This window comes from Cheilinus undulatus, linkage group 5, assembly GCF_018320785.1.
Source record: "Cheilinus undulatus linkage group 5, ASM1832078v1, whole genome shotgun sequence".
Classification (NCBI taxonomy): domain Eukaryota; kingdom Metazoa; phylum Chordata; class Actinopteri; order Labriformes; family Labridae; genus Cheilinus; species Cheilinus undulatus.
Genome location: NC_054869.1, coordinates 1 through 26,247, shown reverse-complemented (window position 1 = coordinate 26,247; position 26,247 = coordinate 1). Strand labels below are relative to the sequence as shown.

Here is a 26,247-nt window from a genome sequence, read left to right as displayed (position 1 = left end):
GTTTGACCCTGTAAGTCTGACCCTACAGGTCTCACCCTCTGAGTCTGACCCTCTAAGTCTGACCCTCCAGGTCTGACCCTCTAAGTCTGACGCTCCAGGTCTGACCCTCTAAGTCTGACCCTCCAGGTGTGACTCTCCAAGTCTGAGATTCTAAGTCTGACCCTCCTGGTCTGACCCTCTAAGTCTGATCCTCAAGATCTGACACTCTGAGTCTGACCCTCTGAGTCTGACCCTCTAAGTCTGACCCTCCTGGTCTGACCCTCTAAGTCTGATCTCCTGGTCTGACCCTCTAAGTCTGATCTCCTGGTCTGACCCTCCAGGTCTAACCCTCTAAGTCTGACCCTCCAGGTCTGATTCTCCAGGTCTGACCCTCCAAGTCTGACCCTCCAGGTCTGACTCTCCAGGTCTGACCCTCTATGTCTGACCTCCTGGTCTGACCCTCTAAGTCTGACCCTCCTGGTCTGACCCTCTAAATCTGACCCTCCTGGTCTAAACCCTCCAGGTCTGACCCTCCAGGTGTGACCCTGTAAGTCTGACCCTCCAGGTCTGACCCTCCTGGTCTGACCCTCTGAGTCTGACCCTCTAAGTCTGATCCTCCTGGTCTGACTCTCCAGGTCTGACCCTCTAATTCTGACCCTCCTGGTCTGACCCTCCAAGTCTGACCCTCTAAATCTGACCCTCCTGGTCTAAACCCTCCAGGTCTGCCCTTTCAGGTGTGACCCTGTAAGTCTCACCCTCTAGGTCTGACCCCACAGGTCTGACCCTCCTGGTCTGACCCTCCTAGTCTGATCCTCCTGGTCTGACTCTCTAAGTCTGACCCTCTGAGTCTGACTCTCTTAGTCTGACTCTCCAGGTCTGACCCTCTAAGTCTGACCCTCCTGGTCTGACCCTCTAAGTCTGACCCTCCTGGTCTGACCCTCCTTGTCTGACCCTCCAAGTCTGACGCTCCAGGTCTGAGCCTCTAAGTCCGACCCTCCAGGTCTGCCCCTCCTGGTCTGACCCTCTAAGTCTGACCCTCCTGGTCTGAGCCTCCAGGTCTGCCCCTCCTGGTCTGACCCTCTAAGTCTGACCCTCCAGGTCTGACCCTCTAAGTCTGACCCTCCAGGTCTGAGCCTCCAGGTCTGCCCCTCCTGGTCTGACCCTCTAAGTCTGACCCTCCAGGTCTGAGCCTCTAAGTCTGACCCTCCAGGTCTGAGCCTCCAGGTCTGACCCTCTGAGTCTGACTCTCCAGGTCTGACTCTCCAAGTCTGACCCTCCTGGTCTGACCCTCTAAGTCTGACCCTCCAGGTCTGACTCTCCAAGTCTGACCCTCCAGGTCTGACCCTCTAAGTCTGACGCTCCAGGTCTGACCCTCTAAGTCTGACGCTCCAGGTTTGAGACTCCACGTCTGCCCCTCCTGGTCTGACCCTCCAGGTCTGACCCGCTGAGTCTGACCCTCTAAGTCTGATCCTCCAGGTCTGACCCTCTAAGTCTGATCCTCCAGGTCTGACCCTCTCAGTCTGACCCTCCTGGTCTGACCCTCTAAATCTGACCCTCTAAGTCTGACCCTCCAGGTCTGATCCTGTACCTGCTTCATGCTGAGCTGTCCTCTCTCCAGAGCTTTTCTGAAACCCATCTTCCCATGGAAGAACCCCCTCTGGTTCACTAGCGTGGAGTCCGCCTGCAGACCCTGGCACACGGGGACGCCCTCGGACAGGTTGGCATGGAGACCGATGGGGATGCTGTGTCTGAGGGACAGAGAGACAGAGACACGGGGACGTCACCTGACACTCTGACAGTCAAATCTGTGTGGGCGTGGCTAGAGAACACTGGAGGATGTTCGATCTCTCAACTCAACCAGTTACCAGAAAACATTCTTAGTAAGTGAACAGGAAACAAACCAGCCTGAACTAATATAATCCAGAACTAATATAATCCAGCTCTCAGTTAAAGAGACAGAAACAAACCAGCCTGAACTAATATAATCCAGACTAGCATAATCCAGCTCTCAGTTAAAGAGACAGAAACAAACCAGCCTGAACTAATATAATCCAGAACTAATATAATCCAGAACTAATATAATCCAGAAATAATATATTCCAGAACTAATATAATCCAGAACTAATATAATCCAGAACTAATATAATCCAGCTCTCAGTTAAAGAGACAGAAACAAACCAGCCTGAACTAATATAATCCAGAACTAATAAAATCCAGAACTAATATAATCCAGAACTAATATATTCCAGAACTAATATAATCCAGAACTAATATATTCCAGAACTAATATAATCCAGGACTAATATAATCCAGAACTAATATAATCCAGAACTAATATAATCCAGCTCTCAGTTAAAGAGACAGACAAACAAACCAGCATGACCTGATATAATCCAGAACTAATATAATCCAGAACTAATATAATCCAGAACTAATATAATCCAGCTCTCAGTTAAAGAGACAGAAACAAACCAGCCAGAACTAATATAATCCAGAACTAATATAATCCAGAACTAATATAATCCAGAACTAATATAATCCAGCTCTCAGTTAAAGAGACAGAAACAAACCAGCCTGAACTAATATAATCCAGAACTAGCATAATCCAGCTCTCAGTTAAAGAGACAGAAACAAACCTGCCTGAACTAATATAATCCAGAACTAATATAATCCAGAACTAATATAATCCAGCTCTCAGTTAAATAAACAGAAAAACAAACCAGCCTGAACTAATATAATCCAGAACTAATATAATCCAGAACTAGCATAATCCAGAACTAATATAATCCAGAACTAATATAATCCACCTCTCAGTTAGAGAGACAGAGAAACAAACCAGCCTGAACTAATATATTCCAGAACTAATATAATCCAGAACTAATATAATCCAGCTCTCAGTTAAAGAGACAGACAAACAAACCAGCATGACCTGATATAATCCAGAACTAATATAATCCAGAACTAATATAATTCAGAACTAATATATTCCAGAACTAATATAATCCAGAACTAATATAATCCGGCTCTCAGTTAAAGAGACAGAGAAACAAACCAGCCTGAACTAGTATAATCCAGAACTAATATAATCCAGAACTAATATAATTCAGAACTAATATATTCCAGAACTAATATAATCCAGAACTAATATAATCCAGCTCTCAGTTAAAGAGACAGAGAAACAAACCAGCCTGAATTAATATAATCCAGAACTAATATAATCCAGAACTAATATAATCCAGGACTAATATAATCCAGAACTAATATAATCCAGCTCTTAGTTAAAGAGACAGACAAACAAACCAGCATGACCTGATATAATCCAGAACTAATATAATCCAGAACTAATATAATCCAGAACTAATATAATCCAGAACTAATATAATCCGGCTCTCAGTTACAGAGACAGAAACAAACCAGCCTGAACTAATATAATCCAGAACTAATATAATCCAGAACTAATATATTCCAGAACTAATATAATCCAGAACTAATATAATCCAGCTCTCAGTTAAAGAGACAGACAAACAAACCAGCCTGAACTAATATAATCCAGAACTAATATAATCCAGAACTAATATAATCCAGGACTAATATAATCCAGAACTAATATAATCCAGCTCTCAGTTAAAGAGACAGACAAACAAACCAGCATGACCTGATATAATCCAGAACTAATATAATCCAGAACTAATATAATCCAGAACTAATATAATCCGGCTGTCAGTTAAAGACACAGAAACAAACCAGCCTGAACTAATATAATCCAGAACTAATATAATCCGGCTCTCAGTTAAAGAGACAGAAAAACAAACCAGCCTGAACTAATATAATCCAGAACTAACATAATCCAGAACTAGCATAATCCAGAACTAATATAATCCAGAACTAATATAATCCAGCTCTCAGTTAGAGAGACAGAGAAACAAACCAGCCTGAACTAATAAAATCCAGAACTAATATAATCAAGCTCTCAGTTAAAGACACAGAAACAAACCAGCCTGAACTAGCATAATCCAGAACTAATATAATCCAGCTCTCAGTTAAAGAGACAGAAAAACAAACCAGTCTGAACTAATATAATCAAGAACTAATATAATCCAGAACTAATATAATCCACCTCTCAGTTAGAGAGACAGAGAAACAAACCAGCCTGAACTAATATAATCAGAACTAATATAATCCAGAACTAATATATTCCAGAACTAATAAAATCCAGAACTAATATAATCCAAAACTAATATAATCCAGAACTAATATAATCCAGCTCTCAGTTAAAGAGACAGAGAAACAAACCAGCATGACCTGATATAATCCAGAACTAATATAATCCAGAACTAATATTATCCAGAACTAATATAATCCACCTCTCAGTTAGAGAGACAGAGAGACAAACCAGCCTGAACTAATATAATCCAGAACTAATATAATCCAGCACTCAGTTAAAGAGACAGAAAAACAAACCAGCCTGAACTAATATAATCCAGAACTAATATAATCCAGAACTAGCATAATCCAGAACTAAAATAATCCAGCTCTCAGTTAAAGAGACATAAAAACAAACCAGCCTGAACTAATATAATCCAGAACTAGCATAATCCAGAACTAGCATAATCCAGAAGTAATATAATCCAGAACTAATATAATTCAGCTCTCAGTTAGAGAGACAGAGAAACAAACCAGCATGACCTGATATAATCAAGAACTAATATAATCCAGAACTAATATAATCCAGAACTAATATAATCCAAAACTAATATAATCCAGAATTTATATAATCCAGCTCTCAGTTAAAGAGACAGACAAACAAATAAGCATGACCTGATATAATCCAGAACTAACATAATCCAGAATTAATATAATCCAGAACTAATATAATCCAGAACTAGTATAATCCAGAACTAATATAATCCAGAACTAGTATAATCCAGAACTAATATAATCCAGATCTAGTATAATCCAGAACTAATATAATCCAGCTCTCAGTTAAAGAGACAGACAAACAAACCAGCATGACCTGATATAATCCAGAACTAATATAATCCAGAATTAATATAATCCAGAACTAATATAATCCAGAACTAATATAATCCAGAACTAATATAATCCAGAACTAATATAATCCAGAACTAATATAATCCAGAACTAGTATAATCCAGAACTAATATAATCCAGAACTAATATAATCCAGAACTAGCATAATCCAGAACTAAAATAATCCAGCTCTCAGTTAAAGAGACATAAAAACAAACCAGCCTGAACTAATATAATCCAGAACTAGCATAATCCAGAACTAGCATAATCCAGAAGTAATATAATCCAGAACTAATATAATTCAGCTCTCAGTTAGAGAGACAGAGAAACAAACCAGCATGACCTGATATAATCAAGAACTAATATAATCCAGAACTAATATAATCCAGAACTAATATAATCCAAAACTAATATAATCCAGAACTAATATAATCCAGCTCTCAGTTAAAGAGACAGACAAACAAACCAGCATGACCTGATATAATCCAGAACTAATATAATCCAGAATTAATATAATCCAGAACTAATATAATCCACAACTAATATAATCCAGAACTAGTATAATCCAGAACCAATATAATCCAGAACTAATATAATCCAGAACTAATATAATCCAGAACTAGTATAATCCAGAACTAATATAATCCAGAACTAATATAATCCAGAACTAGTATAATCCAGAACTAATATAATCCAGCTCTCAGTTAAAGAGACAGACAAACAAACCAGCATGACCTGATATAATCCAGAACTAATATAATCCAGAATTAATATAATCCAGAACTAATATAATCCAGAACTAATATAATCCAGAACTAGTATAATCCAGAACTAATATAATCCAGAACTAATATAATCCAGACCTAAAATAATCCAGAACTAGTATAATCCAGAACTAACATAATCCGGAACATACATAATCCAGAACTAATATAATCCAGAACTAATATAATCCAGAACTAGTATAATCCAGAACTAATATAATCCAGAACTAGTATAATCCAGAACTAATATAATCCAGAACTAATATAATCCAGAACTAGTATAATCCAGAACTAATATAATCCAGAACTAGTATAATCCAGAACTAATATAATCCAGAATTAATATAATCCAGAACTAATATAATCCAGAACATACATAATCCAGAACTAATATAATCCAGAACTAGTATAATCCAGAACTAATATAATCCAGAACTAGTATAATCCAGAACTAATATAATCCAGAACTAGTATAATCCAGAACTAATATAATCCAGAACTAGTATAATCCAGAACTAATATAATCCAGAATTAATATAATCCAGAACTAATATAATCCAGCTCTCAGTTAAAGAGACAGACAAACAAACCAGCATGACCTGATATAATCCAGAATTAATATAATCCAGAACTAATATAATCCAGAACTAATATAATCCAGAACTAGTATAATCCAGAACTAATATAATCCAGAACTAATATAATCCAGAACTAATATAATCCAGACCTAAAATAATCCAGAACTAATATAATCCAGAATTAATATAATCCAGAACTAATATAATCCAGAACTAATATAATCCAGAACTAATATAATCCAGAACTAGTATAATCCAGAACTAATATAATCCAGAACTAGTATAATCCAGAACTAATATAATCCAGAACTAATATAATCCAGAACTAGTATAATCCAGAACTAATATAATCCAGAATTAATATAATCCAGAACTAATATAATCCAGAACTAGTATAATCCAGAACTAATATAATCCAGAACTAGTATAATCCAGAACTAATATAATCCAGAACTAGTATAATCCAGAACTAATATAATCCAGAATTAATATAATCCAGAACTAATATAATCCAGAACATACATAATCCAGAACTAATATAATCCAGAACTAGTATAATCCAGAACTAATATAATCCAGAACTAGTATAATCCAGAACTAATATAATCCAGAACTAGTATAATCCAGAACTAATATAATCCAGAACTAGTATAATCCAGAACTAATATAATCCAGAATTAATATAATCCAGAACTAATATAATCCAGAACTTACATAATCCAGAACTAATATAATCCAGAACTAGTATAATCCAGAACTAATATAATCCAGAACTAGTATAATCCAGAACTAATATAATCCAGAACTAGTATAATCCAGAACTAATATAATCCAGAACTAGTATAATCCAGAACTAATATAATCCAGAATTAATATAATCCAGAACTAATATAATCCAGAACATACATAATCCAGAACTAATATAATCCAGAACTAGTATAATCCAGAACTAATATAATCCAGAACTAGTATAATCCAGAACTAATATAATCCAGAACTAGTATAATCCAGAACTAATATAATCCAGAACTAATATAATCCAGAACTAGTATAATCCAGAACTAATATAATCCAGAATTAATATAATCCAGAACTAATATAATCCAGAACATACATAATCCAGAACTAATATAATCCAGAACTAGTATAATCCAGAACTAATATAATCCAGAACTAGTATAATCCAGAACTAATATAATCCAGAACTAGTATAATCCAGAACTAATATAATCCAGAACTAATATAATCCAGAACTAGTATAATCCAGAACTAATATAATCCAGAATTAATATAATCCAGAACTAATATAATCCAGAACATACATAATCCAGAACTAATATAATCCAGAACTAGTATAATCCAGAACTAATATAATCCAGAACTAGTATAATCCAGAACTAATATAATCCAGAACTAGTATAATCCAGAACTAATATAATCCAGACCTAAAATAATCCAGAACTAATATAATCCAGAATTAATATAATCCAGAACTAATATAATCCAGAACATACATAATCCAGAACTAATATAATCCAGAACTAGTATAATCCAGAACTAATATAATCCAGAACTAGTATAATCCAGAACTAATATAATCCAGAACTAGTATAATCCAGAACTAATATAATCCAGAATTAATATAATCCAGAACTAGTATAATCCAGAACTAATATAATCCAGAACTAGTATAATCCAGAACTAATATAATCCAGAATTAATATAATCCAGAACTAGTATAATCCAGAACTAATATAATCCAGAACTAATATAATCCAGAACTAGTATAATCCAGAACTAATATAATCCAGAACTAGTATAATCCAGAACTAATATAATCCAGAACTAATATAATCCAGAACTAGTATAATCCAGAACTAATATAATCCAGAATTAATATAATCCAGAACTAATATAATCCAGAACATACATAATCCAGAACTAATATAATCCAGAACTAGTATAATCCAGAACTAATATAATCCAGAACTAGTATAATCCAGAACTAATATAATCCAGAACTAGTATAATCCAGAACTAGTATAATCCAGAACTAATATAATCCAGAACTAGTATAATCCAGAACTAATATAATCCAGAATTAATATAATCCAGAACTAATATAATCCAGAACATACATAATCCAGAACTAATATAATCCTGAACTAGTATAATCCAGAACTAATATAATCCAGAACTAGTATAATCCAGAACTAATATAATCCAGAACTAGTATAATCCAGAACTAATATAATCCAGAATTAATATAATCCAGAACTAATATAATCCAGAATTAATATAATCCAGAACTAATATAATCCAGAACATACATAATCCAGAACTAATATAATCCAGAACTAGTATAATCCAGAACTAATATAATCCAGAACTAGTATAATCCAGAACTAATATAATCCAGAACTAGTATAATCCAGAACTAATATAATCCAGAATTAATATAATCCAGAACTAGTATAATCCAGAACTAATATAATCCAGAACTAGTATAATCCAGAACTAATATAATCCAGAATTAATATAATCCAGAACTAGTATAATCCAGAACTAATATAATCCAGAACTAGTATAATCCAGAACTAATATAATCCAGAACTAGTATAATCCAGAACTAATATAATCCAGAATTAATATAATCCAGAACTAATATAATCCAGAACATACATAATCCAGAACTAATATAATCCAGAACTAGTATAATCCAGAACTAATATAATCCAGAACTAGTATAATCCAGAACTAATATAATCCAGAACTAGTATAATCCAGAACTAATATAATCCAGAACTAGTATAATCCAGAACTAATATAATCCAGAATTAATATAATCCAGAACTAATATAATCCAGAACATACATAATCCAGAACTAATATAATCCAGAACTAGTATAATCCAGAACTAATATAATCCAGAACTAGTATAATCCAGAACTAATATAATCCAGAACTAATATAATCCAGCTCTCAGTCAGAGAGGAAGTGAAAACTTTAACCCCTCAGCTGTTCTCTGAAATCTGACTGAACTTTGATAAAACCCGTCAGTGCTGCCAGCTTAATCGGATATCTGTGTGGTGGTATCCTCCCACTCAGGTGAACACCCCGTTACCATCATCGTCACCACCGACCTCTTGGCCAGATCAGCGGCCTCCTTAGCGGCGGCGGCGTTGACCAGCAGCGACACGTTGGACAGTCCTCCGGCCTGGAAACAGTCGACGATGCCCTGGTTCCTCCTGGGACAGTAACCAAAGTCATCTCCCGTCACCACCAGCTTCATCCTGCTCTGTGGCATCGTCTCTGCTCTCTGAGGATGGCGAGAAGGACGGCGAGGAGACATGTTAGCAGAACAGTTCATCATACTGACTCTTAAGTGTAAACTCCTCAGTCACCCGCAATTTCCACATAGGACGAGCGCGCCGCGCACCGAAGCGCCGCGGGTTTGGCCCGACCTATTGGAGAGCGACCTCGCCCACTGGAAGCGAGTGTAGAACGCAGTGCTGCAGCGCGCAGACCTGATCAGCAGGAAGTGACCACGGGAGAACTGAGATTCACGCAGGAATAGCGTGTTAACAGCGGACTGTTGTACCTTGTAGTGGTCATTTCTCATCCTCTCTGGTCTAAGTCCATGATATTACTGCTTCACTGGGTGAGGACATTAGGAAGTTCAAAGGTTAAAGTTTGCTTAAAGGATCTGTGGTTTTATGGAACATTCTTTGGCTAAATATCCTCAAAAGTTAACTTTTCCTTTTCAATGGCGCCGTCGTAGTGCTGTGACTCTCTGACCTCTCGGTGACCTTTGCTCTCGCTGCAGGATGAGATGCAATGTTGATATAGTGAAGATTTATGATCAGGAGTCCGTGCATTGTGTTTCATTTTGAAAGAACCGGACGTTCTACACTTGTGACTGAGTCAGTTAAACAGAGTAAACACCTCTAAACCAGACACTAACGCCTTATCAGCTGATGAGACCAGACTAGGGAACCGGGTCCCTATGACTCCATCAGACCAGATTAGACTACGAAGACCTGAACCCAGGAGAACTAAAGCCGTGTTTCCATCAGGGGGGTCCGGTTTGATTTAGTTGAGTTTGGTATGGTTTGGTACGCTAAACCCCAAAATAGTTAGCGTTTCCTCAGACACCCGTGCTCTCACTTGGGTGGGCGGGGCTGTAAAAGCATGCATGTAAAGTCACAGACGGCGTGAGTCAGCTGTTCCTGCTGCAGTTATAGAAAGGATGAGTGACAGAAATCAGTCGGGAATAAGCAGTAAACAGCTTTATTTCAGCTGGAAGTGCTTTTTTAAAAAAATAACCACATCTCAATGATGTTAACCGCTGTCAGTCCAGATCCTCAGCTGATGAATACGTGTACAGAGACGGTTTGAGTCGTAACGCTACGTTAATATGTGAATATATCTAGTCTAGAACAGTTTTTATGACTAAATCTGAAAGTTCAGAGCTGTACTGTGAGACTTCACCTCATTCAAAATAAAGTTAAAGTTCAGCTGGTGTTAAAATCAAGCTAGATTAAGTCAGAAATCCGGGGTGCGCTGATCTCGTTTTAAAATAGTCTGCAGCCTGAAGTTTTACGAGCCCGTCCAACAACCACAGAGCGATGTTTTCACAGGTTACCTAACGTAAGACGTAGATTAATAACTAGTTACAGAGAATGAACTGTTCGAAGGCTTCGTACAAAACTTCAGCATTAATTTAGTTTCTCATCCATGGCGGATGGATCAGGCTGATGTGAGCCTTCAGGTTCTGCTTTGTGTTCTTAAAATCATCCAGATAAACGTCAGGAAACTGGATTTGTGGCCAGAAAGCAATATCCACAGACTAGGAAACAGTTTGGATCTCCGTCCAGTCCAAATATTTCCCATTTAGGCAGATAATGGTCAGTTTTTCTCCCGTCGTCGCCCACTTCTCACAGCGCAGACTTCCGTGTTTGAAGCCCGGAGGCGAGCAGCTGAGTCGCGCGCTGACGTGACGTCAGTGCAGCCCCTGCTGTTGTGTGTAGCTCCACCTTATTGGTACGGTTAGGTAAGATTGGCACCCCTACGGAAGGGTGCTGAAAAGTGGGACGGTACGGGTCGGTTTTTTGGGCCCCTTTCTCTATGGAAACGCCAAAAAAAGTGTGCCGTACCGCGCCGAACTGAGCCAGACCGCTCAGTGGAAACAACCTATAAGACCACCGTTAGCACAGCAGTCTAGATGAAAGGAGAGGAGATTTTATCGCCCCAGTGGGGGCCAGGATCTGGACTGGGGTCTAACCTGAGGGCTGACCAGGATCAACATTTAACCAAAACCTGTCAACCTCATTTTCAGCAGTGATGAATTATGGGAAATAAAAAACCTAGCTCTGATGATAAAGGATTTTTGGATTTAAAAAGTCAAAATGATTAAAGGCTCAAAATCTGAAATAAAAAGGCAAACTTATTAGATCAAAGGGTCAAAACACAAAATTATAAGAAAAAAGGATAGAAAAAATAAAATATAAGGCAGAAATATGAGACTGAAAATCAAAATCATGAATCTAAAAGAACAAAACATGAGTCAAAATTCACAGCTGTGAATTTAAAAGCTGAAATATGAGAAGATAAAATAAAAGGTTGGGACTTTTAAAGGTCAAAATGGGAGGTAAACTTTAAAATCATGACTTTAAAGGCTAAATATGAGGAAAAAAATGAGATTCATGAGCTAACTGGCCAAAATATGAAATAAAAAAAAATCTGAATCTAAGTTTAAGTTCTAACTGAAATAAATAAATAAATAAAGCTGAAACTAAAAATAACTTTTATGTCAGACAGGAGTTTAGGAGGAGAGTTCAGAATATATCACAGTAACAATTAAGTCATTAATATCTATGTTTATCCATAAGGATCAATGTTTAAATACACTGTTTAATTATTATTAATGTTTAAATAGAAACTTTAAAAGTCCGGGATTGTAGAGAGAAGTCTGTAACGTCAATCCTAAAACTGTTCCTTTCAAAATAAGAGCACGAATCAACAACTGTTCCTTTCAAAATAAGAGCACAAATCAACAACTGTTCCTTTCAAAATAAGAGCACGAATAAAAAACTGTTCCTTTCAAAATAAGAGCACAAATCAAACTAATAGAGTAAAAACCCTGCAGAAAGGACAGAAACAAGAACAGAAATCCGGGTTCAGTCTCCCTATGAAGTTTAGAGCTCTGTTAGAGTTAAATCCCAGTACACAGACCCGTCTTTAGTCCAAATCCCAGTACACAGACCCGTCTTTAGTCCAAATCCCAGTACACAGACCCGTCTTTGGTCCAAATCCCAGTACACAGACCCGTCTTTGGTCCAAATCCCAGTACACAGACCCGTCTTTAGTCCAAATCCCAGTACACAGACCCGTCTTTAGTCCAAATCCCAGTACACAGACCCGTCTTTAGTCCAAATCCCAGTACACAGACCCGTCTTTAGTCCAAATCCCAGTACACAGACCCGTCTTTAGTCCAAATCCCAGTACTCAGACCCGTCTTTAGTCCAAATCCCAGTACTCAGACCCGTCTTTAGTCCAAATCCCAGTACACAGACCCGTCTTTAGTCCAAATCCCAGTACTCAGACCCGTCTTTAGTCCAAATCCCAGTACTCAGACCCGTCTTTAGTCCAAATCCCAGTACACAGACCCGTCTTTAGTCCAAATCCCAGTACACAGACCCGTCTTTAGTCCAAATCCAAGTACTCAGACCCATCTTTAGTTCAAATCCCAGTACACAGACCCGTCTTTAGTCCAAATCCCAGTACACCGACCCATCTTTAGTCCAAATCCCAGTACACAGACCCGTCTTTAGTCCAAATCCCAGTACACAGACCCGTCTTTAGTCCAAATCCCAGTACACAGACCCGTCTTTAGTCCAAATCCCAGTACACAGACCCGTCTTTAGTCCAAATCCCAGTACACAGACCCGTCTTTAGTCCAAATCCCAGTACACAGACCCGTCTTTAGTCCAAATCCCAGTACACAGACCCGTCTTTAGTCCAAATCCCAGTACACAGACCCGTCTTTAGTCCAAATCCCAGTACACAGACCCGTCTTTGGTCCAAATCCCAGTACACAGACCCGTCTTTAGTCCAAATCCCAGTACACAGACCCGTCTTTAGTCCAAATCCCAGTACACAGACCCGTCTTTAGTCCAAATCCCAGTACACAGACCCGTCTTTAGTCCAAATCCCAGTACACAGACCCATCTTTAGTCCAAATCCCAGTACACAGACCCGTCTTTAGTCCAAATCCCAGTACACAGACCCATCTTTAGTCCAAATCCCAGTACACAGACCCATCTTTAGTCCAAATCCCAGTACACAGACCCGTCTTTAGTCCAAATCCCAGTACACAGACCCGTCTTTAGTCCAAATCCCAGTACTCAGACCCATCTTTAGTCCAAATCCCAGTACACAGACCCGTCTTTAGTCCAAATCCCAGTACACAGACCCGTCTTTAGTCCAAATCCCAGTACACAGACCCGTCTTTAGTCCAAATCCCAGTACTCAGACCCGTCTTTAGTCCAAATCCCAGTACACAGACCCATCTTTAGTCCAAATCCCAGTACTCAGACCCGTCTTTAGTCCAAATCCCAGTACACAGACCCATCTTTAGTCCAAATCCCAGTACTCAGACCCATCTTTAGTCCAAATCCCAGTACTCAGACCCGTCTTTAGTCCAAATCCCAGTACACAGACCCATCTTTAGTCCAAATCCCAGTACACAGACCCATCTTTAGTCCAAATCCCAGTACTCAGACCCGTCTTTAGTCCAAATCCCAGTACACAGACCCGTCTTTAGTCCAAATCCCAGTACACAGACCCGTCTTTAGTCCAAATCCCAGTACACAGACCCGTCTTTAGTCCAAATCCCAGTACACAGACCCATCTTTAGTCCAAATCCCAGTACACAGACCCGTCTTTAGTCCAAATCCCAGTACACAGACCCGTCTTTAGTCCAAATCCCAGTACACAGACCCATCTTTAGTCCAAATCCCAGTACACAGACCCATCTTTAGTCCAAATCCCAGTACACAGACCCGTCTTTAGTCCAAATCCCAGTACACAGACCCGTCTTTAGTCCAAATCCCAGTACTCAGACCCGTCTTTAGTCCAAATCCCAGTACACAGACCCATCTTTAGTCCAAATCCCAGTACTCAGACCCGTCTTTAGTCCAAATCCCAGTACACAGACCCATCTTTAGTCCAAATCCCAGTACACAGACCCATCTTTAGTCCAAATCCCAGTACACAGACCCGTCTTTAGTCCAAATCCCAGTACACAGACCCATCTTTAGTCCAAATCCCAGTACACAGACCCGTCTTTAGTCCAAATCCCAGTACACAGACCCGTCTTTAGTCCAAATCCCAGTACACAGACCCGTCTTTAGTCCAAATCCCAGTACACAGACCCGTCTTTAGTCCAAATCCCAGTACACAGACCCGTCTTTAGTCCAAATCCCAGTACACAGACCCGTCTTTAGTCCAAATCCCAGTACACAGACCCGTCTTTAGTCCAAATCCCAGTACACAGACCCATCTTTAGTCCAAATCCCAGTACACAGACCCGTCTTTAGTCCAAATCCCAGTACACAGACCCGTCTTTAGTCCAAATCCCAGTACTCAGACCCGTCTTTAGTCCAAATCCCAGTACACAGACCCGTCTTTAGTCCAAATCCCAGTACTCAGACCCGTCTTTAGTCCAAATCCCAGTACACAGACCCGTCTTTAGTCCAAATCCCAGTACACAGACCCGTCTTTAGTCCAAATCCCAGTACACAGACCCGTCTTTAGTCCAAATCCCAGTACACAGACCCGTCTTTAGTCCAAATCCCAGTACACAGACCCGTCTTTAGTCCAAATCCCAGTACACAGACCCATCTTTAGTCCAAATCCCAGTACTCAGACCCGTCTTTAGTCCAAATCCCAGTACACAGACCCATCTTTAGTCCAAATCCCAGTACACAGACCCATCTTTAGTCCAAATCCCAGTACACAGACCCGTCTTTAGTCCAAATCCCAGTACACAGACCCGTCTTTAGTCCAAATCCCAGTACACAGACCCGTCTTTAGTCCAAATCCCAGTACACAGACCCGTCTTTAGTCCAAATCCCAGTACACAGACCCATCTTTAGTCCAAATCCCAGTACACAGACCCGTCTTTAGTCCAAATCCCAGTACACAGACCCATCTTTAGTCCAAATCCCAGTACTCAGACCCGTCTTTAGTCCAAATCCCAGTACACAGACCCGTCTTTAGTCCAAATCCCAGTACACAGACCCATCTTTAGTCCAAATCCCAGTACTCAGACCCGTCTTTAGTCCAAATCCCAGTACACAGACCCATCTTTAGTCCAAATCCCAGTACTCAGACCCATCTTTAGTCCAAATCCCAGTACACAGACCCGTCTTTAGTCCAAATCCCAGTACACAGACCCATCTTTAGTCCAAATCCCAGTACACAGACCCATCTTTAGTCCAAATCCCAGTACTCAGACCCGTCTTTAGTCCAAATCCCAGTACACAGACCCGTCTTTAGTCCAAATCCCAGTACACAGACCCGTCTTTAGTCCAAATCCCAGTACACAGACCCGTCTTTAGTCCAAATCCCAGTACACAGACCCATCTTTAGTCCAAATCCCAGTACACAGACCCGTCTTTAGTCCAAATCCCAGTACACAGACCCGTCTTTAGTCCAAATCCCAGTACACAGACCCATCTTTAGTCCAAATCCCAGTACACAGACCCATCTTTAGTCCAAATCCCAGTACACAGACCCGTCTTTAGTCCAAATCCCAGTACACAGACCCGTCTTTAGTCCAAATCCCAGTACACAGACCCGTCTTTAGTCCAAATCCCAGTACACAGACCCGTCTTTAGTCCAAATCCCAGTACACAGACCCGTCTTTAGTCCAAATCCCAGTACACAGACCCATCTTTAGTCCAAATCCCAGTACTCAGACCCATCTTTAGTCCAAATCCCAGTACACAGACCCGTCTTTAGTCCAAATCCCAGTACACAGACCCGTCTTTAGTCCAAATCCCAGTACACAGACCCGTCTTTAGTCCAAATCCCAGTACACAGACCCGTCTTTAGTCCAAATCCCAGTACACAGACCCGTCTTTAGTCCAAATCCCAGTACACAGACCCGTCTTTAGTCCAAATCCCAGTACACAGACCCGTCTTTAGTCCAAATCCCAGTACACAGACCCGTCTTTAGTCCAAATCCCAGTACACAGACCCGTCTTTAGTCCAAATCCCAGTACACAGACCCATCTTTAGTCCAAATCCCAGTACACAGACCCATCTTTAGTCCAAATCCCAGTACTCAGACCCGTCTTTAGTCCAAATCCCAGTACACAGACCCGTCTTTAGTCCAAATCCCAGTACACAGACCCATCTTTAGTCCAAATCCCAGTACACAGACCCATCTTTAGTCCAAATCCCAGTACACAGACCCGTCTTTAGTCCAAATCCCAGTACACAGACCCGTCTTTAGTCCAAATCCCAGTACACAGACCCATCTTTAGTCCAAATCCCAGTACTCAGACCCGTCTTTAGTCCAAATCCCAGTACTCAGACCCATCTTTAGTCCAAATCCCAGTACTTAGACCCGTCTTTAGTCCAAATCCCAGTACTCAGACCCGTCTTTAGTCCAAATCCCAGTACACAGACCCGTCTTTAGTCCAAATCCCAGTACACAGACCCATCTTTAGTCCAAATCCCAGTACACAGACCCATCTTTAGTCCAAATCCCAGTACACAGACCCATCTTTAGTCCAAATCCCAGTACTTAGACCCATCTTTAGTCCAAATCCCAGTACTCAGACCCGTCTTTAGTCCAAATCCCAGTACTCAGACCCATCTTTAGTCCAAATCCCAGTACACAGACCCATCTTTAGTCCAAATCCCAGTACTTAGACCCATCTTTAGTCCAAATCCCAGTACTCAGACCCGTCTTTAGTCCAAATCCCAGTACACAGACCCGTCTTTAGTCCAAATCCCAGTACTCAGACCCGTCTTTAGTCCAAATCCCAGTACACAGACCCATCTTTAGTCCAAATCCCAGTACTCAGACCCGTCTTTAGTCCAAATCCCAGTACACAGACCCGTCTTTAGTCCAAATCCCAGTACTCAGACCCGTCTTTAGTCCAAATCCCAGTACACAGACCCGTCTTTAGTCCAAATCCCAGTACACAGACCCATCTTTAGTCCAAATCCCAGTACACAGACCCGTCTTTAGTCCAAATCCCAGTACTCAGACCCGTCTTTAGTCCAAATCCCAGTACTCAGACCCATCTTTAGTCCAAATCCCAGTACACAGACCCGTCTTTAGTCCAAATCCCAGTACACAGACCCGTCTTTAGTCCAAATCCCAGTACACAGACCCGTCTTTAGTCCAAATCCCAGTACACAGACCCGTCTTTAGTCCAAATCCCAGTACACAGACCCATCTTTAGTCCAAATCCCAGTACTCAGACCCATCTTTAGTCCAAATCCCAGTACTCAGACCCGTCTTTAGTCCAAATCCCAGTACACAGACCCATCTTTAGTCCAAATCCCAGTACACAGACCCATCTTTAGTCCAAATCCCAGTACTCAGACCCATCTTTAGTCCAAATCCCAGTACACAGACGCATCTTTAGTCCAAATCCCAGTACTCAGACCCATCTTTAGTCCAAATCCCAGTACACAGACCCGTCTTTAGTCCAAATCCCAGTACACAGACCCGTCTTTAGTCCAAATCCCAGTACACAGACCCGTCTTTAGTCCAAATCCCAGTACACAGACCCGTCTTTAGTCCAAATCCCAGTACACAGACCCGTCTTTAGTCCAAATCCCAGTACACAGACCCGTCTTTAGTCCAAATCCCAGTACACAGACCCGTCTTTAGTCCAAATCCCAGTACACAGACCCGTCTTTAGTCCAAATCCCAGTACACAGACCCGTCTTTAGTCCAAATCCCAGTACACAGACCCGTCTTTAGTCCAAATCCCAGTACACAGACCCATCTTTAGTCCAAATCCCAGTACACAGACCCGTCTTTAGTCCAAATCCCAGTACTCAGACCCGTCTTTAGTCCAAATCCCAGTACACAGACCCGTCTTTAGTCCAAATCCCAGTACACAGACCCATCTTTAGTCCAAATCCCAGTACACAGACCCATCTTTAGTCCAAATCCCAGTACACAGACCCGTCTTTAGTCCAAATCCCAGTACACAGACCCGTCTTTAGTCCAAATCCCAGTACACAGACCCATCTTTAGTCCAAATCCCAGTACTCAGACCCGTCTTTAGTCCAAATCCCAGTACACAGACCCGTCTTTAGTCCAAATCCCAGTACTCAGACCCGTCTTTAGTCCAAATCCCAGTACACAGACCCGTCTTTAGTCCAAATCCCAGTACACAGACCCATCTTTAGTCCAAATCCCAGTACACAGACCCATCTTTAGTCCAAATCCCAGTACTTAGACCCATCTTTAGTCCAAATCCCAGTACTCAGACCCGTCTTTAGTCCAAATCCCAGTACTCAGACCCATCTTTAGTCCAAATCCCAGTACACAGACCCGTCTTTAGTCCAAATCCCAGTACTCAGACCCGTCTTTAGTCCAAATCCCAGTACACAGACCCATCTTTAGTCCAAATCCCAGTACACAGACCCATCTTTAGTCCAAATCCCAGTACACAGACCCGTCTTTAGTCCAAATCCCAGTACTCAGACCCATCTTTAGTCCAAATCCCAGTACACAGACCCGTCTTTAGTCCAAATCCCAGTACACAGACCCATCTTTAGTCCAAATCCCAGTACACAGACCCATCTTTAGTCCAAATCCCAGTACTCAGACCCGTCTTTAGTCCAAATCCCAGTACACAGACCCATCTTTAGTCCAAATCCCAGTACACAGACCCATCTTTAGTCCAAATCCCAGTACTCAGACCCGTCTTTAGTCCAAATCCCAGTACACAGACCCATCTTTAGTCCAAATCCCAGTACACAGACCCATCTTTAGTCCAAATCCCAGTACTCAGACCCGTCTTTAGTCCAAATCCCAGTACACAGACCCGTCTTTAGTCCAAATCCCAGTACACAGACCCGTCTTTAGTCCAAATCCCAGTACACAGACCCATCTTTAGTCCAAATCCCAGTACACAGACCCATCTTTAGTCCAAATCCCAGTACACAGACCTGTCTTTAGTCCGACGTGGATCTGGTCCGTCTCAGAGCGGAGTCTTAATCTGGTAGGAAATCTTCATGTGAGGATTAAATCCTTCTTAACTAGCCCCAGTAGAACCATTAAAACCATGACTAAACTTCTCCCAGTAGTTCCTCTCTGGGTCTCTGACCCTCCGGAGCTCCGGTCTCACCACCGGGAGGTCTACCCTCTCCTCTGCCGGTCACAGCCTCTCATCCTCGGTCACTCTCTCGGCTCCGCCCGGCAGATCCAGAAGTGCTCAAACACGATAATTTGATGTAACATCCTGTTAATCTCACCCATTTTATCACTCCAGTCTATCCATGTACGTCCGCAGGCTCACAGACACGGAGACAACACCGCGACTTCCGACTTTAGACCCGTTTACTACCGTCAATGGAGTCACACAGCGCCCCTAGTGGTCTGACACTAATACTACTGACTAGGACTCTACAGCGCCCCTAGTGGTCTGACACTAATACTACTGACTAGGACTCTACAGCGCCCCTAGTGGTCTGACACTAATACTACTGACTAGGACTCTACAGCGCCCCCAGTGGACGAACACCACCTCTCTAGAATGGAGTTATTTCCTCCACCAAGGAGCTGATCGACAGGGTTTGTTAGTTTGTTAGCAACATAACTCAAAAACTTATGGACAGATTTTGATGAAATTCTGAGGAAATGTCAGAAATGGCATGAGGAAGAACTGATTAGATTTTGGGAGTGATCCGGATCACTGTCTGGATCCAGGAATTGTTTAAAGGATTCTTCACTATTGGGAGATAGGGCTAATGGTGGAGGTCTGCGCTCTCTGAGTGCTTTTCTAGTTTTAAACTATTTTATAGACCAGACCGAAATCCCTGAGCCTCTGGAGGCACAGAGGAGGTGGAAAGTTCCAGACTGTTCTACTCCAGTTAAAGATATTTAGAGTTTACTCTGACTTATACAGGAAGAGGTTTCACAGTCAGAACTGAATTTTCCCCAATGAACAAAAACAATCAAAGACCCCAGAACCTCTGAGCAGGTGGTCCATTATGAGGGTTAGATGACTGACCCACAGATCTGATTCTGGTAGACCCCAGAACCTCTGAGCAGGTGGTCCATTATGAGGGTTAGATGACTGACCCACAGATCTGATTCTGGTAGACCCCAGAACCTCTCAGCAGGTGGTCCATTATGAGGGTTAGATGACTGACCCACAGATCTGATTCTGGTAGACCCCAGAACCTCCCTCTGTGCTGCGGGACGTCCTATGAAGGTGACATTAACGTGGTGATTATGGAGTAAACTAAAACCAGAATATCTTTTATATTTTAGATCAGGGGTGTCAAACCCAGTCACAACAGGGGCCAGATTCTGGATTCAAGTCTAACCTGAAGGCCTACCAGGGTCCACATTTAACCAGAACTGTCAGCCTCATTTTCACCAGGAATAAAATATGAAATAAAACAGCACTGATGATAAATCGCGTGGAAATTTAAAAAGTAAAAACGATAAGTTTAAAGGCTCAAATCTGAGATAAAATTCTAACTCATTAGTTCAAAGGTCAGAACATGAAATTCAAAATAGAAAACAATGTTTTTAAAGAACAAATATATGAGGAGAAAGTTGAAATCACGAGTTTAAAGGTCAAAATATGAATTAAAATTTTAAACTGTGAGTCTGATAGTTCAAAATATGGGATTAAAAAGCCAAAATTAGGGGTGCACCCGTGGTCGAGTGGTTAAGGAGGCACCATGTACGCGGGTGTCCCAGGTTTGAATTGGCCTGTGGCCCTTTACTGCAAGTCTCTCATTCTCATCCCTGTTTCTAAGTCCATCCACCGTCCTCCTCTATCCAATAAAGGCCCAAAAACAAATCTATAAAAAAAGGACAAAATTAGGAGTTGAAAATGTCAAAATATGAGCTAGAATTCAAAATAATGACTGAAAAAGTTAACAATATGACTTTGATTTATATTGGGAGTGTAAAAGGTCAAAGTATGATATCAAAAGTCAAAATCATAAGTTTGAGACGTAACCTTGAGATGCAAAATTGAAAATATGAAATAAAACACAAATGATTTTTCCCCATATTTTTGACTTTTTATGACATTTTTCTTACTCTTTACTTTTCCAGATTTTTATGGCTTAACAAGGAGATTTAAAATAATCATTTTTATACTGGAGTAAATCTGCAGACCTCAGACTGGGACAGGTAGAATACAGACAGGATCTGAATCTGCAGGCCGGATATAATCGTCCCACGGGCCAGATATGGCCCCCGGGCCTTGGGTTTGACACCTGTGTTTAAGATTCTTCAGACTAGCCACCGTTGGCCCTGATGACACCCTTCTGAGGTAAAGCCTGGGATGGTTTTCCCACAGTCTTGAAGGAGCTCCCAGAGGTGCTGAGCTCTTGTTGTCTGCTCTGATCCCAGACCCTCTCAGCTGGGTTTAGGTCCGGTGCTTTCAGAGGCCAGGTCCTCTGATGTAGACCCCCATCACTCTAGACAGTCCGTACACAGCTTAGAGGTGTGTTTGGGTCCCTGTCCTGTTAAAGAACAGTGATGGTCCCACAGAGTGCTGTAGCCACGATGAATTTAGACCAGATCACTTTTTAGTCTACCATAGGTGTTTGTTCATAGATGTGATGTTTTACACTGTCGGAATATTAACAGGCTGTAATATCACACCACCAATGTATGGCATGTGACTGACAGATGATAGAGAGCACTGTGGATAATGCTGGGCTACCAATGTTAGAAATATGTATATGATTTAACAGCAGTAGACTGACAGAGGTGTCTGTTCTCACCCCCCGTCATGAAGGTAAATGGGTTTGATTCACTTTTAAACATTCCTGTTTAGTGGCATTATTCCTTTAACCTACAGCTTTAAAATAAAACATTCCATTAGTTCTAGTAAACATTCCTGTTTAGTGGCATTATTCCTTTAACCTACAGCTTTAAAATAAAACATTCCATTAGTTCTAGTAAACATTCCTGTTTAGTGGCATTATTCCTTTAACCTACAGCTTTAAAATAAAACATTCCATTAGTTCTAGTAAACATTCCTGTTTAGTGGCATTATTCCTTTAACCTACAGCTTTAAAATAAAACATTCCATTAGTTCTAGTAAACATTCCTGTTTAGTGGCATTATTCCTTTAACCTACAGCTTTAAAATAAAACATTCCATTAGTTCTAGTAAACATTCCTGTTTAGTGGCATTATTCCTTTAACCTACAGCTTTAAAATAAAACATTCCATTAGTTCTAGTAAACATTCCTGTTTAGTGGCATTATTCCTTTAACCTACAGCTTTAAAATAAAACATTCCATTAGTTCTAGTAAACATTCCTGTTTAGTGGCATTATTCCTTTAACCTACAGCTTTAAAATAAAACATTCCATTAGTTCTAGTAAACATTCCTGTTTAGTGGCATTATTCCTTTAACCTACAGCTTTAAAATAAAACATTCCATTAGTTCTAGTAAACATTCCTGTTTAGTGGCATTATTCCTTTAACCTACAGCTTTAAAATAAAACATTCCATTAGTTCTAGTAAACATTCCTGTTTAGTGGCATTATTCCTTTAACCTACAGCTTTAAAATAAAACATTCCATTAGTTCTAGTAAACATTCCTGTTTAGTGGCATTATTCCTTTAACCTACAGCTTTAAAATAAAACATTCCATTAGTTCTAGTAAACATTCCTGTTCAGTGGCATTATTCCTTTAATCTACAGCTTTAAAATAAAACATTCCATTAGTTCTAGTAAACATTCCTGTTTAGTGGCATTATTCCTTTAACCTACAGCTTTAAAATAAAACATTCCATTAGTTCTAGTAAACATTCCTGTTTAGTGGCATTATTCCTTTAACCTACAGCTTTAAAATAAAACATTCCATTAGTTCTAGTAAACATTCCTGTTTAGTGGCATTATTCCTTTAACCTACAGCTTTAAAATAAAACATTCCATTAGTTCTAGTAAACATTCCTGTTTAGTGGCATTATTCCTTTAACCTACAGCTTTAAAATAAAACATTCCATTAGTTCTAGTAAACATTCCTGTTTAGTGGCATTATTCCTTTAACCTACAGCTTTAAAATAAAACATTCCATTAGTTCTAGTAAACATTCCTGTTTAGTGGCATTATTCCTTTAACCTACAGCTTTTAAATAAAACATTCCATTAGTTCTAGTAAACATTCCTGTTTAGTGGCATTATTCCTTTAATCTACAGCTTTAAAATAAAACATTCCATTAGTTCTAGTAAACATTCCTGTTTAGTGGCATTATTCCTTTAACCTACAGCTTTAAAATAAAACATTCCATTAGTTCTAGTAAACATTCCTGTTTAGTGGCATTATTCCTTTAATCTACAGCTATAAAATAAAACATTCCATTAGTTCTAGTAAACATTCCTGTTTAGTGGCATTATTCCTTTAACTACAGCTTTAAAATAAAACATTCCATTAGTTCTAGTAAACATTCCTGTTTAGTGGCATTATTCCTTTAACCTACAGCTTTAAAATAAAACATTCCATTAGTTCTAGTAAACATTCCTGTTTAGTGGCATTATTCCTTTAACCTACAGCTTTAAAATAAAACATTCCATTAGTTCTAGTAAACATTCCTGTTTAGTGGCATTATTCCTTTAACCTACAGCTTTAAAATAAAACATTCCATTAGTTCTAGTAAACATTCCTGTTTAGTGGCATTATTCCTTTAATCTACAGCTTTAAAATAAAACATTCCATTAGTTCTAGTAAACATTCCTGTTTAGTGGCATTATTCCTTTAACCTACAGCTTTAAAATAAAACATTCCATTAGTTCTAGTAAACATTCCTGTTTAGTGGCATTATTCCTTTAACCTACAGCTTTAAAATAAAACATTCCATTAGTTCTAGTAAACATTCCTGTTTAGTGGCATTATTCCTTTAACCTACAGCTTTAAAATAAAACATTCCATTAGTTCTAGTAAACATTCCTGTTTAGTGGCATTATTCCTTTAACCTACAGCTTTAAAATAAAACATTCCATTAGTTCTAGTAAACATTCCTGTTTAGTGGCATTATTCCTTTAACCTACAGCTTTAAAATAAAACATTCCATTAGTTCTAGTAAACATTCCTGTTTAGTGGCATTATTCCTTTAATCTACAGCTTTAAAATAAAACATTCCATTAGTTCTAGTAAACATTCCTGTTTAGTGGCATTATTCCTTTAACCTACAGCTTTAAAATAAAACATTCCATTAGTTCTAGTAAACATTCCTGTTTAGTGGCATTATTCCTTTAACCTACAGCTTTAAAATAAAACATTCCATTAGTTCTAGTAAACATTCCTGTTTAGTGGCATTATTCCTTTAACTACAGCTTTAAAATAAAACATTCCATTAGTTCTAGTAAACATTCCTGTTTAGTGGCATTATTCCTTTAACTACAGCTTTAAAATAAAACATTCCATTAGTTCTAGTAAACATTCCTGTTTAGTGGCATTATTCCTTTAACCTCCAGCTTTAAAATAAAACATTCCATTAGTTCTAGTAAACATTCCTGTTTAGTGGCATTATTCCTTTAATCTACAGCTTTAAAATAAAACATTCCATTAGTTCTAGTAAACATTCCTGTTTAGTGGCATTATTCCTTTAATCTACAGCTTTAAAATAAAACATTCCATTAGTTCTAGTAAACATTCCTGTTTAGTGGCATTATTCCTTTAATCTACAGCTTTAAAATAAAACATTCCATTAGTTCTAGTAAACATTCCTGTTTAGTGGCATTATTCCTTTAACTACAGCTTTAAAATAAAACATTCCATTAGTTCTAGTAAACATTCCTGTTTAGTGGCATTATTCCTTTAACCTCCAGCTTTAAAATAAAACATTCCATTAGTTCTAGTAAACATTCCTGTTTAGTGGCATTATTCCTTTAATCTCCAGCTTTAAAATAAAACATTCCATTAGTTCTAGTAAACATTCCTGTTTAGTGGCATTATTCCTTTAATCTCCAGCTTTAAAATAAAACATTCCATTAGTTCTAGTAAACTTTCCTGTTTAGTGGCATTATTCCTTTAACCTACAGCTTTAAAATAAAACATTCCATTAGTTCTAGTAAACATTCCTGTTTAGTGGCATTATTCCTTTAACCTACAGCTTTAAAATAAAACATTCCATTAGTTCTAGTAAACATTCCTGTTTAGTGGCATTATTCCTTTAATCTCCAGCTTTAAAATAAAACATTCCATTAGTTCTAGTAAACATTCCTGTTTAGTGGCATTATTCCTTTAATCTCCAGCTTTAAAATAAAACATTCCATTAGTTCTAGTAAACATTCCTGTTTAGTGGCATTATTCCTTTAACCTACAGCTTTAAAATAAAACATTTTATTAGTTCTAGTAAACATTCCTGTTTAGTGGCATTATTCCTTTAATCTACAGCTTTAAAATAAAACATTTTGTTAGTTCTAGTAAACATTCCTGTTTAGTGGCATTATTCCTTTAACTACAGCTTTAAAATAAAACATTCCATTAGTTCTAGTAAACATTCCTGTTTAGTGGCATTATTCCTTTAATCTACAGCTTTAAAATAAAACATTCCATTAGTTCTAGTAAACATTCCTGTTTAGTGGCATTATTCCTTTAACCTACAGCTTTAAAATAAAACATTCCATTAGTTCTAGTAAACATTCCTGTTTA

At 39.3% G+C, this 26,247-nt stretch overlaps 1 protein-coding gene across 4 annotated transcripts in view; it reads right to left on the bottom strand.

The window, feature by feature from the left end:
- The window catches only part of ydjc (YdjC chitooligosaccharide deacetylase homolog), a 36,805-nt gene extending 16,849 nt beyond the window's left edge, over positions 1 to 19,956 (bottom strand). For 3 of the 4 annotated variants that reach the window (XR_005991882.1, XR_005991881.1, XR_005991883.1), the window contains exons 1-3: positions 19,562 to 19,857; positions 9,496 to 9,671; positions 1,568 to 1,727 (exon numbers count right to left, since the gene is read on the bottom strand). Coding sequence is in view for 1 of the 4 variants with exons in the window: in XM_041786993.1 (XP_041642927.1) it covers positions 1,568 to 1,727; positions 9,496 to 9,659 (324 nt within the window). In the remaining 3 variants the exon portion in view is untranslated. The other variant, XM_041786993.1, reaches the window with a different exon arrangement.
- Between the last annotated feature and the right edge of the window lie 6,291 nt (positions 19,957 to 26,247).